Source organism: Xenopus tropicalis, chromosome 2, assembly GCF_000004195.4.
Source record: "Xenopus tropicalis strain Nigerian chromosome 2, UCB_Xtro_10.0, whole genome shotgun sequence".
In the NCBI taxonomy this organism is placed as follows: Eukaryota; Metazoa; Chordata; class Amphibia; order Anura; family Pipidae; genus Xenopus; species Xenopus tropicalis.
In genome coordinates this window covers 81,248,518-81,265,238 of record NC_030678.2, presented here as the reverse complement: position 1 = coordinate 81,265,238, position 16,721 = coordinate 81,248,518, and the positions used below count along the sequence as shown (strand labels likewise).

The following is a 16,721-nucleotide window of genomic DNA, read 5'->3' as shown; positions in this document are numbered from 1 at the left end:
TTCTTCATAACTGAGACTTTCCATACCCTTTACCAGCTTAGTTGCCCTTCTCTGGACCCTCTCTAACTCAATCATGTCCCGTTTGAGCACTGGAGACCAAAACTGAACAGCATATTCTAGATGGGGCCTTACCAGTGCTCTGTAAAGGGGAAGAATAACCCCCTCCTCCCGTGAATCTATACCCCTTTTAATACAGCTCAAAACCTTGTTTGCCCTTGCAGCTGCTGCCTGGCATTGCTTGCTACAGCCAAGTTTATTATCTACAAGGACTCCAAGGTCCTTCTCCATTAGGGATTTGCCTAGTGCAGTCCCATTAAGGGTATACGGGGCTTGCATATTTTTACATCCCAGGTGCATGACCTTACATTTATCCACATTAAATCTCATCTGCCACTTAGCTGCCCAGATTGCCAGTTGGTCAAGATCCTGCTGCAGGGATGTCACATCCTGGATAGAATTGACTGGTCTGCAGAGTTTTGTGTCATCTGCAAACACTGATACATTACTCATAATACCCTCCCCTAAGTCATTTATGAACAAATTAAACAAAAGTGGACCCAGTACAGAACCCTGAGGGACCCCACTGAGAACTTTACTCCAAGTAGAGAATGTACCATTAACAACCACCCTCTGTACCCGATCCTGTAGCCAGTTTTCTATCCATGTGCAAACGACTTCACTAAGACCAATAGACCTTAGCTTAGAAAGCAGTCGTTTGTGGGGAACGGTATCAAATGCTTTGGCAAAATCCAAATAGATTATATCTACTGCATCCCCACTGTCCAGCTTCTTACTTACCTCATCATAAAAAGCAATTAAATTGGTCTGACATGACCTGTCCTTCATAAAGCCATGCTGATTACTGCTCATAATGGCATTCTCCACTACATGATTTTGAATGTGATCCCTTAACAAGCCTTCAAATAACTTGCCCACCACGGATGTCAAACTTACAGGCCTATAATTGCCAGGCTGAGATCTTACTCCCTTTTTAAATATGGGAATGACATTCGCCTTCTTCCAATCCCTAGGTACCATACCTGATGAAAGAGAGTCTGAGAATATCAGAAACAAGGGCCACTGCAATTCTGCCCCTAGCTCTCTCAGTACCCGAGGGTGTATTCCATCTGGCCCAGGTGCCTTGTTTACATTTATCGTGTGTAACCCTTTAAGCACCATATCCTGTGCCAACCACTGTGTAGATGGAGCTGAGGCAACAGTGCAGCTATTGGGTGGGACTTGGCCCTCTGGCTCCTCTACTGTATACACAGAAGAAAAGAACTGGTTAAGCACATCTGCCTTTTCTGTATCCGCTGTAACCATATTGTTACTATAACTCAATGGGGCCACACCCTCAACCTGCATCTTTTTACTATTAATATACTTAAAAAACTTTTTGGGGTTAGTCTTGGCCTCGGCCGCGATGCGCTCCTCATTTTCTATCTTTGCCTTCCGGATTGCTGTTTTACAACACTTGTTACAGTGTTTATAATCATTAAACGCAGCTACTGTCCCCTCTGACTTATATTTCTTAAAAGCTTTCCTTTTTTTCCCTATTAACTTCTTTACCTCAGAGTTAAGCCACATAGGGTGATTCTTAACACTTATACTTTTTCTTATTAATGGAATAAATTGAGAACAGTAATGATTTAATATCATTTTAAATGACAACCATTTCTGCTCTGTGTTTTTATCAGAAAACATAATGCCCCAATCTATGCCCTGAAGCGCTGCCCTTAAGGAGCTAAAATTTGCCTTCCTAAAATTCATTGTCTTTGTTGCCCCCGTGTAAATTTGTTTCCTGCACCAAACATCAAATGAAATAACATTATGGTCACTATTGCCCAGGGGTTCATCCACTTGCACATTTGCTATACGTTCTGGGTCATTAGAGATCACTAGATCAAGTATAGCATGGTTCCTGGTTGGCTCCTCAACAACTTGTCATGCAGCAAGTTTATAAACTTGTTCCCATTTACTGTCCTGGCAGTACTATTGCCTCAGTCAATATCAGGGTAATTAAAATCCCCCATTATTATCACTTGCCCCAAACTAGCAGCCTTTTCTATTTGCAACAGGAGCTGGGCCTCCTCCTCTTCGCTTACATTAGGGGGTCTATAGCATACCCCTACAATTAGTTTGGTAGATTCTTTACTATCTGTGAGAAGCTCAACCCATAAGGATTCAGCTCCCTCTGTTACCCCCATCACTTCCTCCTTAATATTTGCTTTTAATTCCTGCTTAAGGAACAGACACTCCTCCTCCTTTTCTATTGCCCCTGTCCCTCCGAAACAATGTATACCCCCCAATATTAACAGCCCAGTCATGAGACTCATTCAACCAAGTTTCAGCAACTCCAAACTAGCGGATCTTCACATATATGGCCAGCTTTAGACATTTGAAATACCTTCTACTAACAGGAGAAAAATATTGTGTATGCTGAAAATTCATTTTGCCATTTCTTTTAATTTAAGAAAAAAAAAATATTTTTTTTTAATAAAGAATTATTTTACTTTTATGCTTACCTTCTTACTATTAGTTAGCTAAATTAGTTTCTCTTTACCCTTTTGTTGTCTATTATGAGCTCTGTTATGTATTATCAGTGCACTGGTAATTTAAATATCTAAAACAAGTCATACATGTGAAAATCAGCTAGTTTGCAAGGTCATCAAACATGCAGATCTTTCACCAATATGCCCACCTCAAGTTGGGCAATACCAAGCTGACCTGATCATTTGGCCTTTTAAACAAAGGTATGCAGGCCAACAGCAAAATCAAACATGTCCAATCGATATCTGGCCAGTTAAGCAGAGAGAAGCGGATCTGCTCTAATCAGCATCTCCTTGTAGCTGCACTGGCCATCACAGCTTCCACTTGCATGCAGGTACACAGAGTGGAGCAGAGATCGGCTCACAAATGAGAAAGAAGACATTTTTGCGCTGATCTCGCTCCATGTAGCTGCACCCAGGTGAAAGCTGTGATTGTCATTGCAGATACTGGAAGATGCTGATTAGAGCAGATCTACAAAGAGTAGTGGAGCAAACACTCCATGTGACCATGCCATAACTCACAAGCATATGGGGTAGGTTTAATTTCCCTGTTTGCCCTGTTTAGCTCAGGAAATTTGAAAAAAAAAAACATACATTTGTCAAAAAATTCTATGCATAAACCCTAGTAATTTAACTTATGTTATAGCAAACTAGGAGTTCTACTTCTCTTTTCAACATATTATGCGGGGTTGATGATGCATGATTCTGTGCTGAAGCATTAATTATATATTATATAAATATGGTTTATTCTATTCTCTAAATTCTCTGGTACAATTGTACATTTTTACATTTTTTTTTCTCAGATGATTCTATAGCTCCTACATCTCCTACTGCAGCCAGCACAACACAAGCACTTCCTCCTGTCCCTGTAGTATTGGTCACTCCATCCCCTGAACCTGAGTCCAACATGCCAACAGCAGCTGCCCCTGCTGAAGGTATTGCCCAATCAACAGCTCCATCTACTAGCAAGCCTGTGGTTTCTACACCTGCTGCTGCAATTGCTTCTTCACCAGCACCATCTCCAAGCAAGCCCACAGCACCAACCCCTGCTGCAGTGATTCCCCCATCCCCAGCTCCCTCTCCTGGCAAGCCCATGGCAGGCACTACAGACAAAGAGGAGGCTGCCCGTTTGCTGTCAGAGAAGAGACGGCAGGCCCGAGAGCAGAGGGAGAGAGAAGAGCAGGAGAGGAGGGAGCGGGAAGAACAGAAGAGGTAATTATCACACTACAAAGCCTGCATTATGCCCTTCTAAGCGACAGAGATAAATTGGGGAATTTTTATCCATAACACATAAATGTGTACATTTTTATTGGAATCTTTTGAGACAAACAGCATAAATGCTCATACTAATAAATACCAAGATTATATGAGTACAAGCATTAATAAATATAAGTACATAGACACACAAAAAGGGGTAATTTCCACTTTATTCAGCATCACTTTGTTTTTCTGCTACTCATGACTGATTGAAATGGGCCATTATATTCGGCCTTTATACGGTTGATAGATTTGAATTATATCCTTATTTAGAAGGGAGAGGGAGGAAAAGGCCCGCAAGGAAGCTGAGGAGAGGTTGCAGCGTGAGGAGGAAGCCCGCCAGCTGGAGGAACAGCAAAAGGTGGAAGAATTAGAGAGGCTCCAGTTTGAGGAGGAACAGCAGAGAAAAGAAGCTGAAAGAAAAGCCAAAGCAGAACAGGAAGAGATGGAGCGTCTGCAGAAACAGGTCAGGGGCTGCTTTGTTGACAGTGGCACTGAACTGCTAAGAAGTACTAATTTATATTAATCACTGTATACTGGAACGTGCAATAATAATAATAATATGGTTAACACTTTTGTGCTTACCTTTTGGTAGGGGTAAGAAATGCAAATCTTATTGTAGATAGTGAGTTGGCTTTGTGTTGAAGCCCTTGCACATATGTTACAAACTTAAAACATTATGCTCTTTGTCAGCATCAGAATGCTTTTAAGATCACACTGCCTTTAGTTACCTAATGTTTTTTTATAAGAACCCCTTGAGGCAGATACACGGATATCCTGCTCCAGGATCATGTGCCAGAGAAGAATACATAGTGCAGAGGGCTGTGGTTGTGACTGAAGTCTTGAATTGTAGTTCCCTTCCTGTAATCATAGTGCTGAGAACATTAATTCTGTAGCATGTGATTATGATTTTCTTTTCTGTTTTTCAAGGCATTTATTACATGCATCATATATAACCAATCTACTCCTTAAAGGAATATTGTTATGGGAAAACATGTTTTTTTTCCAAATTGCATTAGTTAATAGAGCTTCTCCATCAGAAGCCTGCATTGAAATTCGTTTCTCAAAAACACAAACAGATTTTTTTATATTTAATTTTGCCATTTCACATGGGGCTAGCCATATTCTTCATTTCTCAGAGTGCCACAACCATGTGACCTGTGTCCTGATAAACTTCAGTCACACTCCGCCCTCCCAGCAGCCGATCAGTAGAACAATGGGAAGGGAGCAAGATAGCAGTTCCCAGTAGATATCAGCACTCAATAGTAAGAAATCCAAGTCCGGCTTGCAACTCCAGTTACATGGGAGTAGGAGAAACAATAGGTTATCTGAAAGCAGTTCTAATGTGTAGCACTGGCTCCTTCTGAAAGCTCAGACTCAGGCACAAGGCACTGAGATGGCTGCCTGCCTACACACCAATATCACAACTAAAAAAAATACATTTGTTGGTTTAAGAACAACATTTTAAATGGTAGATTTAATTATTTGCTATGTAAACAGTATAATTTAGAAATAAACAGTACACCATAAAAATCATGACAATCCCTTTAACACACAAAACTGTGATATAATAGCACTATTTGTAAAGGATGAACAACTGGTGAAAATACAAAGTTCAAGTCAAAGTGATCTATTGGAATGGCGTGACATGGACAGCTATCTGAGCCAAATGCTTAGACAAGGTTTTTTTCATTGTATTATTTCATTGGTTAATTCTAGTACCAACTGGTAGCTTTCAAGCTGTTTCTGAAATACTATTTGATATCTGTGTAGTACAGGAATTTTGGAAAGTTGGACACCTCTTGGGGGTTTTTTTTTACCACAAAGTTGAGGTGTTTGCTAAATTTCCAGGCCACTAGTTATCTAACTCTAGCCCAGTCTTTTTTGTTAATGTTTTGTTGGAAAGTATAAAATCTTTTTTAACGCTCTGCTTAGAGGGACCCATATGATGCCTAATGGGGAGTGAGTGTAAATATTAAGAGCGTTCTGACTCACTCACTTTTCAGTGGGACAGTTGAGGAACTGGAAAACCTTGCATGACATTGGCCTTAGAAATCAATAGATCCAAAAAATATATTGGTGATAATGTGTATTTTGTATATGAAATATAAGTGATCCACAGTGTTGCTTTACTGCCACCTTGTGGTTATCTGTTGTGTTTTCTTATTCCGCTAACTTGTATTCAAGGCATGTAATCCTCTACCTGTACTCTAAATTAAGAGGATATCACAGAAGAGTTTATGACCATATGAAAGCACATTGCTTCAGAATAAATGCTTTTATACAGGTCATAGATCTCCAAGGTGACTTAATAGGGTCATTTTCAATCAGGAAGGCAGGATGAAAATGCAAAAAAATGATACAATGTCCAATTTGCTTGTTCTTTTCACCTTGCCTTTTTCCTTTTGATGAATTGTTGCAGGCTACCTGTGACTACCTCCATCAATACAGCAACCCTCATGTTTTTTGGGAATGCCCAGTAATAAAGGGATTTTGGAGGGAAGTGCTTAGCTATGCTGAGTCGGCCCTAGCACTTCAACATTTTGTCACCCAGCCTGTGTCTACTGGGCATATTGGAAACCCTACAGCTGAGACATCCAGCTAAATTATGTTACCTGAAATTGCTATATTATGCTAAAAAGGCATTGTTACTACATTGGAAATCTACAGGACCACCTTCGCTGAACTTCTGAGAAAAGCAACCGGGCCCTTTTACTTACCATAACTGATGGCACTGTGTGTTACTTTGTGTGTTTACTACAATGTGTTACTTTGGTGCAGTAACAAAGTGATTATAAATAAGTACCTTGACTGAAAGAGGGTAAAATTATTGTAAATTACATTTAATTTAAAAATATATTTAATACATTTTTTTTTTTTAGAGAGAAGAAGCTGAAGCCAAAGCCAGGGAAGAAGCAGAAAAGCAGAGGCTGGAGAGGGAACAGCATTTCCAGAAGGAGGAGCGGGAAAGATTAGAGCGTAAAAAGGTATTTGCCCAGATTGCAGAAGTAATTGTGCATCTCCACAAAATCTACAATAACAAACATAAATGTCTGAGGTTTATATAAATCTCATCCCTCCTACATCCTCTTTAGCCATGTTCTAATAGTTTGCACCTAATCTGGTGTGATGATTCTAAGGTATATGAGCTAGTGATAAATCTAGGTATTTACTTTCTTTACACATGCAAATTTGCATTTAAGTATATTTAAATTACACAATTACCTACAAGTTAAACAGCGCACAATATTTGTTATATATATATATTTTTTTTTAGAGCAGCCATGCTTTGAAATATGGAAAACCTAGTAAATGTGCCAGAAAATAAGATATGCTTACTTTGACACATCATTCAGATGCTTTTATAAGAAAACCTACCTTGTCCCTAAATGTTTTTCCCACTGATTAATCATTGATTCGTTGACATAAGGGCTCATTTATAAACGCAAGAGCAGTGTGCAAACTACCATTTTGGACACAATTTTTAAAATATATTACTTAAAATGCAGGGTTTTCTCCCGCAATTTCAGCATCATTTCAGCTGAGCACCGAGTTCCTGATGCATCAAAACAAACATTATTGTGGGTGCATATTTTGGCAAATTAAACACAATTGTATCCAAAGTTTCTCAGAGTGGGCGCAGAGTGGGTTCTTGGATTTATAATATTTAATCATGGTCTGCTGGGCCTGTTGACACAGCCCACAGAGGGAATCGGTGAATTGCATTAATGCACACAATTGTGTACATTTTTCCTCAACCATAATTGCAGCTGCATTTGTAAATGAGCCCAACAATGTTGTTTTGACAGGCTTATCAATTGGAAAAAAATTTCAAATTATAACCAAATTTATAACCACTACACACATGCTTGTATATTTCAGCGCCTGGAAGAGATTATGAAAAGAACTAGGAAATCTGACGCGACAGACAAGGTAAATACTGTGACTTGTCTCAAGAACTGAAACTCTTATCCGCCATTGGCTCTTTTTGGCACATGGAAGGGGCATGAGTTAAAGCCATAGGAAGATTGCTCATCCATTTGGACTGAGGATTGGATAATTAAAAGGTTGACCAGTGTATAGGTTCCTTTACTTAGAAATAAAAATCTTTTAAATTACTGACGCCATTTTATAAAATTCTTATTTGGGTGCCAACTGTGCTAGGTTGCCCTGCAGATTCTTCCCTGATGTAACTAGATAGCACCAGTAGGTAATCTGGGCAAATAGCTCACAGCATTTGATGGTATTAAAAAGACTCACTGAACCAGGTTGCACTGGCAAGAATCTCATTGCTGTAAGATTTATCCTTACTTATAGTGAAGACAATAAGTCCTTTCTTTCTTCTTGTGATTAAATGTAAATTACATTCTCTCTAATTTGCACACTAAATGGGTGCTATAATACCATATTGTGATATTGTGGCAATTAAAGCATCTTAAACAACCCTGTGTTACATAAAGGTCATTGAGGAACCTCCTGTGGGTTCAGTCACAGGCAATATGGAAATCATTTAACATTTGCATTGTTTTTTGGTGAAAAAGAACAAAAACACTACAAAAAAAACTAATTTCTTTTTTACTGTATTGACTTAATTTGTGTACAGTTGTTGATTTGTTGTTTACCATGGCATTAAAGAACATTTTGTTTATTTGCAGAAGAAAGAAGACAAACAAGCATTAAATGGAAAGGAGACAAAGCTAGACTCAATTCCTAGTAAAGGTAAATAACTTTACTCACTCTATGGGAAACACAAGCAGCCAGTGTTCTCTTTTGATTACCATAGGATATTTGTAGAAAAACTGCAAAACTGTGGTATGCTCATGTATAAGGTTGAAGACACAGGAGCTACTAGTAGCCGCTACTCTTTACGGATTGTCTATGGCAGGGTATTTTCTGGCGTTTAGTAGCCATGACAATTAGCTGCTACTAAGTAGCTCTGTGTGTCTTTATCCTGAAGCAGCATTCAGCAGGAAGCCCTTCTTATTTTTAAGACTACAAAATATTGACTATTACTTGTTATTTAAAACTAATTTTATGAAGTATGTTTTCACTCAATAGATTAGTTTAAATGTATCTGGGGTTCAGTTAAATGACTGCCTCCTACTGATTTCGACAGGAACTGGCTTGCATTTCTGGTTCATGCAGTTATTGGCCTGGAAGCACTGTAAAGCATATTTTTTGGGCTGAGCGTTCCTTGCACCAGCGGTTTCAGGCAGTTCCAATGGAACACAGTATGAGGCAGCGTAGAGCAGTTTGGTCCACTTTATCATGGGTAGAGAAAGTATCCTGTCTGCCATCAGCTTAGGTGGCTACAAAAGCCAGAAAATGTATTTAACGTATTGAAAAAGGGCTGTGACACACGGGGAGATTAGTCGCGCGTTGTCGTGGGTAACTAATCTCCCTGCAGTGCCATCCCACCGGGTAGAATGTAAATCGCCGGTAGGATGGCATACGCAGCACCGCGACACATGGGTAGATTAGCCGCGCCAAATCTCCATTGTCGCGGGTGACTAATCTCCCCGCAATGCCTTCCCACCGGCTAGAACGTAAATCGCTGGTGGGATGGAGACTTTGGCGACTTCAGCAAATCGGGCCCTGCGTATGCCATGCCACCGGCGATTTACATTCTAGCCGGTGGGATGGCATTGCGGGGAGATTAGTCGCCTGCAACTATGGAGATTTGTCGCGGCGCGACTAATCTCCCCGTGTGTCACAGCCCTAATAGGTTTTTTACAGGTTGCTGAACAATGCAGCAAGTCAGTTGTTTTGCCTCTGTTGAAACTGACTGTATCCCTTTAATGTTTATCAGTATAAAATTTATGTATTGTATGTTTAGATGAAGCCAAGTCCTCTGAAGATATTATAAAGATTGAGCATCCAGAAAAGAAGTCCGTGTGGTTACAGGACAGAATGGGGACGTCAGAGCCCTCTCAGGGGTAAGTACTTTAAAAGGTGTAAACGCGAACTTTAAGATAGCGTTCCCACTTTGTTAAAGTGGTACTGAATTGATTTGTGTCATCGATAGTCTCTGTATCATTTTAAGCTGCACTGAGTTTACCCAAAAATGCAGTAATGCTACTGAGACTGTTCTGTTCAAATTGGTTGCTCAGCAAAGTGTATAAGAATAAGCAAACCAGCGAGGAGGGGAGGTAGGGGCAGGCAGGTAGGTACAAATGAGGTAGGGGGAATGGGTTGCAAAGTTTGCCCCTGGGCCCATTGTTGTCTGTTTCTGGCACTGTTTACTGACCTGCTTCTCTTTATTTAGGGTGACTGGTGCTATAGTGAATGGTGTTCAGCCTCCAAAACAAGAAAATGGATTTTCTCCTAAGGATTCCTCATCAGTTTTTGAGGAGGTGATAACACTGTCTGATAGAAGTGGATCTAATGGAGAGAAGGGGATACCTCCTGCAGATCCCATTATTGCGTTCAGTGGGAAAGACTCTTTCATTAAGACGGCTGCTGTGCAACCCCCTCAAGTTACAGGTAAGTAGAATTCTACTGCTGCTAATTCATTTAAAGGTATGAGCAGACTCGGGCATCACATAAAATGTATCTGACATGCTTAAAATGGCCAGATATGGGAAAAGAGAAGGAGTTGTTGCAAATTAATACAGTTTGATTAAAATCCTTCTGAAAGGATTGTCAGACAAAATATTCAAATATTAATAATGAAAATAAGAAGAAGAAGAACATAGCAACTTTTGCCCTAAACAAAAACATATATCTAATGCTGAGGGTGCAGGCAGATAGTAAATGTAAATATCCTTATGAACAAGTGGGGGGGGGGGGGGGGAGGGATGGCTTATAGTGATGGGAGGTCAGGGAGGGAGACTAAAGCCACATGGCTCTCTGGAAAGCCGGGATGTTAAAATCATGCGTTCCCCAAATATTCACTATTTCAAGAAAAAGGACCTACTAAGTTATCCCAGCTTCTTCGCTTTTGCCTTTTGTTGATTGCAATATAACATTTTTGCACCCTTTACCCAAGCAATCTGCACACGCTATATAAATACAGTGGCTAAGCCTGCTACTCAGGGATCCCCAACCTTTCTTACTTGTGAGCCACAGTCAAATGTAAAAAGACTTGGGGAGAAACACAAGCACCATAAAAATTCATGGAGGTGCCAAATAAGGGCTAAGATTGGCTATTAGGTAGCCTCTATGCACACTATCAGCCTGCAGGAGGCTTTATTTGGTAGTAACTCTTGTTTTTATTCAACCAAAACTTGCCACCAAGTCAGGAATTCAAAACTAACTACCTGGTTTGGGGGCACTGAGAGCAACATCCAAGGGGTTGGGGAGCAACATGTTTCTCACAAGCCACTTGTTGGGCATCACTGAACTAGATGCTACTATGGACTATGTTTTTGTCATGTCTTGCAAAGCAGCCGTCATCCCAGCAGATGCACATGGGTGCAGTAATAACTTGGTTGCTAAATAAATCCTGCAGTCCCTCTTGTATTATTTCATGTGTCGTTCTGGATAATCAGGGGTAATTTTCATGCATGCCTCAGGGAGACGCATGCACCATGGAATTATGTTGTGCCCACTTGGAGGCAGGACGAGTTTAGTAAGAACAACAAGAATGAACAACTCCTACTCTGTTTGTCTCACTCAGCTGTGCCTGTCCTTTAACGCCAACATGCAACTTGATGGACATAAGAAAGCACATGTAACACTCAGTACGTGCATTTTTCTAGGTTTTAGTAATGACCATTGCACTGTGATAAAAAAAATGTTTCTACTTGAAATTAAATTAACTCTTTAACCTCCCTGTATCGGTGCCATTTTGAACACGTTTTGACACCTAAATTCTTGCTCAAGTTTGTTTACTTATCTCTGCTTCTGTGCTTAAGGGGATTGGGTAGCCCTAGGTATTCTATTTTTACTCTTCAACACTGCTACTAATCGGTAGATGTGGTATTCCCTATGGGAAGGTTAAAGTGGTGGGGGAGGGGGCAGTAGTACTTTAATAGAATATTGCACATCTGAAGGCTGCCATCTTTATAAGGAGAAATCTTGCATCTGAACAAAAAATAACTAAAGCCTGCAGCACAGGAAAACTTAGGAAAATGCTTGGCACCACACAGTTTCTGCTATTAAAATAGAGATGTTAGTATCACACCTCAAGATATGTCTGCTCACGTGCCATGCTAAAGCCCCACATTGTACGTGAGTCCTACACTGCCTATTATTATTCTAAAGGTGGCCATACACGCACCGATACTATCGTACAAAACCTCGTTTCGTACGATATTCGGTGGGTGTATGGCATGTCGGCAAGTCGACCGATATCGCAGGAAGCTGCTGATATCGGACGACTCGCCGATCGGACCAGTTTGAAAATTTTGATCGGGCGCCATAGAAGGCGCCTGACCAAAATTCTCCCTTCAGAGCTGAATCGGCAGAAGGAGGTAGAAATCCTATTGTTTCTACCTCCTTACCTGCCGATTCAGCCCTGAATGGTGTGTGGCGGATCTTACGATGTTTCGTGCGACCGATGGTCGTACGAAACATCGTCAGATCGCCACGTGTATGGCCACCTTTAGTCTGTAGATTAAAACCAGCACCAGCAGTGCGACAGTGAGTTGTAAGACCATGTTGCACTTACCCTTAACTCAGGAGCTCTAGTGAGCAAGAAGGGAGCTTTAAGCCCCAGCTCATTAAGGGCTGTGACACACGGTAAGATTAGTCGCCCGCGGGGTAGAATGTAAATCGACAATAGGATGGCATACATGGTGCTGTGATTTGCCGAAGTTGCCTTGAGAGAAAACTTCGGCGACCCTCCCCCCCCCTTTGGGGGTCGAACAACCCTTTCACAGGGGTCGCCTAAGACCATCAGAAAACACATATTTCCTATGGTCTTAGGAATCATTTTATGGTTGGGGGTCACCACAACATGAGGAACTGTATTAAAGGGTCGCGGCATTAGGAAGGTTGAGAACCACTGAAGTAGAGGTTTTGAGGGATTCTAAGAGGAACAGCAGCTTGCATTTAGAGAAAGTGTAGTACGCTCTACGGGTCAGGATCTGATTCTACTTACACTTAGAACTTAATCTTTAACTGTAATTTGTATTTATTTATATTTACTATTGTAATTACCCCTCTTCTATTAATTTATTACTTTGCTGTACAGTACTGTGTACATAAATAGTGCTACGGTATTGGACCTGTTATCCAGAATGCTTGGGACCTGGGGTATTCTGGATAAGGGATCTTTCTGTAATTTGGATCTCCATAACTTAAGTCTGCTAAAAATCATTTAAACATTAAATAAACTCAATAGGATTATTTTGCCTCCAATAAGGATTAATTATATCTTAGTTGGGATCCAAGTACAAAGTACTGTTTTATTATTACAGAGAAAAAAGAAATCATTTAAAAAAATTTAGAATTATTTGCTTATAGTGGAGTCTATGGGAGATGGCCTTTCCATAATTCAGAACTTTCTGGATATCTGGTTTCCGGATAAGGGATCCCATACTTGTACATAATTAAAAATCCATGCACTGTATAGAACAAAGCAAACCAAAAAAAATCAGTATATGTGCTACTTATTCCATATTTACTGAGATCTCCACACCAAAATAAAGATGGAATAAGTAGCTCATATGCTGGTTGTAAGTGCTATCTGATTTTTTATTTTACATAGTACATGGACCATTGAGCGATGGAGTTTTCAGCCAGAGCACCACATGCATTATTTGAATCAGATACATAGCTTGGGACTTATTTAAAGGAACAGTAACATCAAAAAATTAAAGTGTTTTAAAGTAATTAAAATATAATGTGCTGTTGCTCTGCAAAAAACTGGTGTTTTTGCTACAGAAAAGCTACTATGTAAATAAGCTGCTGTGTAGCTATGGGGGCAGCCATTCAAGCTGGAAAAAAGGCACATAGCAGATAAGCCCCATATAATGTGGGTTTATCAGTTATCTGCTATGTGCCTGTGCCTTTTCTCCTTTGAATGGCTGCCCCCATGGCTACATAGCAGCTAACTTATATAAACTATAGTAGTCTTTCTAAGGCAAACACACCAGCTGTACCAGCACAGGGCAACAGTGCATTATATTGTTATTACTTTTATACACTTTCATTTTTTGGTGTTACTGTTCCTTTAAGGATCTATTGTTGCCCTCCCCCTTCCATCCAGGGTATACCAAGTGCTTATTGTATAATTCACATAAAGATCCTCATTCAATCTTTATTCTTAGTGTGGCATGATGGCAAAAAATGCCCCATGTGCACCCATGATTACCCAATGGATATTACTTTTGCTAGTATGTACATTTTAAAACAGTGGCCCCTTGCATGACTGTTTTAATATATATTTAAGGATATATATATATTTAAATCTATGTGCAGTTACCTTACTCTAATGTTCTCCTCTTTGTTTCTACACAGAAGTTCTGTAGTTGTTACAGTTCATCCCTACTGCTGCTGACTGCAAGATGTTTTGGAAGCCAGAGAAGGTGGCACAGGAGCAGAATCCTTTTGGGGCGCGTGTCCCCTTTATTCACCATGAGGTTCCTGTTAACCCTGTCACTGCCTAGTAAAGCTAGAAATGGCATCACTTATCTGAATAAATTTGGCATCAAAGTGCTAAAGAAAGAGACTTCCAAGACCCACGTTACAGTGCCACAGTGTATTCACCACAAAGGAATAATGGACACTTATTAGTGTTAATATAATTTACAATTTTTTGTGTTTTTCTTTTTAACATGCACCTTATATTAAAGAAAAAACTGACATGGTTAAATTCACCACGGAGGGATGGTGGAAATAATATAAAAAAAACTAAAAAGAATGGGAAGAAGAAGAAGAAGAATGAGAATCTCAACATGACCGAAAATTGTGTGAACAAGCTTTTTGGTGTTCCTAATTATGTAGCTATTTAACTAGCAGAGACTGCTGGGTACATTGCTGTATGTGAATTCTGTAAATAAAACCTCACAGTGTTACATCAAGGAATGCAACGCGCTAAGTATTTTTGTATGAGACTATGAATAATAAAATGATTAAGGATATCTATCTATTCCTATGGAAACTAATTCCTCTAATAAGGTCCACCCATGCCAAGCCAACTTGTTTTACTGTCTGCACGGCCTCATCAGAGGAACTGTATACAGACACATGCCAGTAATGCCTACATAGCATGATAAAGCCATGCAGATGGTGAAACATATTGTTTTGGCATAAGAGGACCTTGCCATGGGAACTAGTTTATGCAGTTACTAGGGTTATTGTAGAATCAGTAACACACACACAATTTTTTTATGCATTTAAATATAATGTAGTATATAATGTAGTGTTACCCCTGTGTGCTATATGTACTCTGAAATATGGTCCTCCTTGGTATTATAATACACAATAGTTATGAATATCCTGTAAATTATGTCCCTATAAAAGGTGCTTGGTGATGTAATCAGTTATAATTGGTTATTAGTGAAGTAATTTCTGTCACATGACTCAATGAAACGTGTGTATTATAATAAATAAAGTACCCACTGTTGAAAAATATGAGGATATTAAAAGTCACCTCGGAGTTGCATGACTTGTATACAGGGCCGAAGCTAGGGGTAGGCAGAAGAGGCAGCTGTCTATGGCGCAACGATTGGGAGGTGCCAGGCAGGAGCCTCTCTGCCTCTCTTGCCTACTCCTAGTCTGTGCTCCGTTACAACTATCGCTATCGCACCCCCCCCCCCCAAACTGCGCGGCAAAAAACACGGGGGGTGAGGTGGCCGACCTGGTTGCCTAGGGCGCCCCGGTCGGCTCATCCAGCCCCTGCTTGTATATTGTCATGGAATTCCTCTGTGACTTATAATATCCTTCTATTTTACAACAGTGGGTGCATTATTCACTATCTGTATTACAATAGGACGGTACATTATTCCCTTTATATTTTCACTTGATAATCTTACTGGAATTGGTCATGAAAGAATATAAATACAGCTGAAGGGATCCACCATATGTATTTACTTGTATTCAGGTGCATGGTCCCCCACTAGTAAATTATTGGTATGAAATGTATAATTTATGAGCCACTGCCAACACCTCCTCTAAACCAGCAAACCTTAGCGGGCAAAAGACAAGCTAGGTTACTCTGTCACCCATGTATGGTGCAACATTCCCACAGTGAATCTCTTTTGTGTTAGATACTCATTTATGTATACTGCCAAGCATCTCCTGGCCAGCAGTATCTGCTATCTGCCATGATAGACCAAGTAATGTATAAACTAGGGCAAAAACTTGGGTTTATTTAACTGTAAACACCATATGGAAATACTTTCATTTTATAGGGCTTTTAAGTACAGGTCAAAAAAATAAATTATTTGAAACTGGCAATTAGTTTGATAGTGTGGTCATTTTGACCAAACTGGTTCCATATAGGGTAGTGTGTAGAAATTTAATTTGGTACTGGGGACATAGTTGCTAACACCTGCTTTTTGTGGAGCCCCATTATGAGTTGAGAGACTATTGCTCATGCAAGGAAGATGGCAAAATTGGCAAAAAACATATCAAATCCAGCAGAGCAGAGGTTAGTACCCAAACAATGGATAATCATCCAATATTTTTGCTCTGTTAAATTAGGAACTATTTAAAAGCAGTGGGTTAACTAGTGAGGAGCATAAACTATGATAGGCCCAGTAAGGCTTCCCATGAGCCACACTTACATCTACTGCTGATGCAGGGTAAAAAGATCCAAAATTTCACCACAAAGCATTTATATCACATGGCATTTACTGCAGTTACATGACACTACCATGCACAAAACATCCCTAATGGATCCTGCACTCCATTTGGGGGAAACAATAGTTTTTTGTTTTGTTTGTTTGTTTGTTTTTTATAAAAAAAAAAAAATAGCCCCGGCTGGTGCTAGGCCGCCCTATGTCACACACGTGCATAATAAGCAAA

The 16,721-nt window shown here is 40.0% G+C and overlaps 1 protein-coding gene across 2 annotated transcripts in view; it reads left to right on the top strand.

Moving 5' to 3' along the window:
• Positions 1-14,777, top strand: part of map7d1 (MAP7 domain containing 1) — a 67,180-nt gene extending 52,403 nt beyond the window's left edge. For both annotated transcript variants that reach the window (XM_031896899.1, XM_002936218.4), the window contains 8 exons: positions 3,353-3,761; positions 4,080-4,272; positions 6,689-6,793; positions 7,689-7,739; positions 8,462-8,525; positions 9,643-9,742; positions 10,072-10,289; positions 14,211-14,777. In XM_031896899.1, the coding sequence (XP_031752759.1) occupies positions 3,353-3,761; positions 4,080-4,272; positions 6,689-6,793; positions 7,689-7,739; positions 8,462-8,525; positions 9,643-9,742; positions 10,072-10,289; positions 14,211-14,221 (1,151 nt within the window). In that variant the 3' untranslated portion in view covers positions 14,222-14,777. The remainder of the gene's footprint in view (positions 1-3,352; positions 3,762-4,079; positions 4,273-6,688; positions 6,794-7,688; positions 7,740-8,461; positions 8,526-9,642; positions 9,743-10,071; positions 10,290-14,210) is intronic.
• Positions 14,778-16,721: the final 1,944 nt, after the last annotated feature.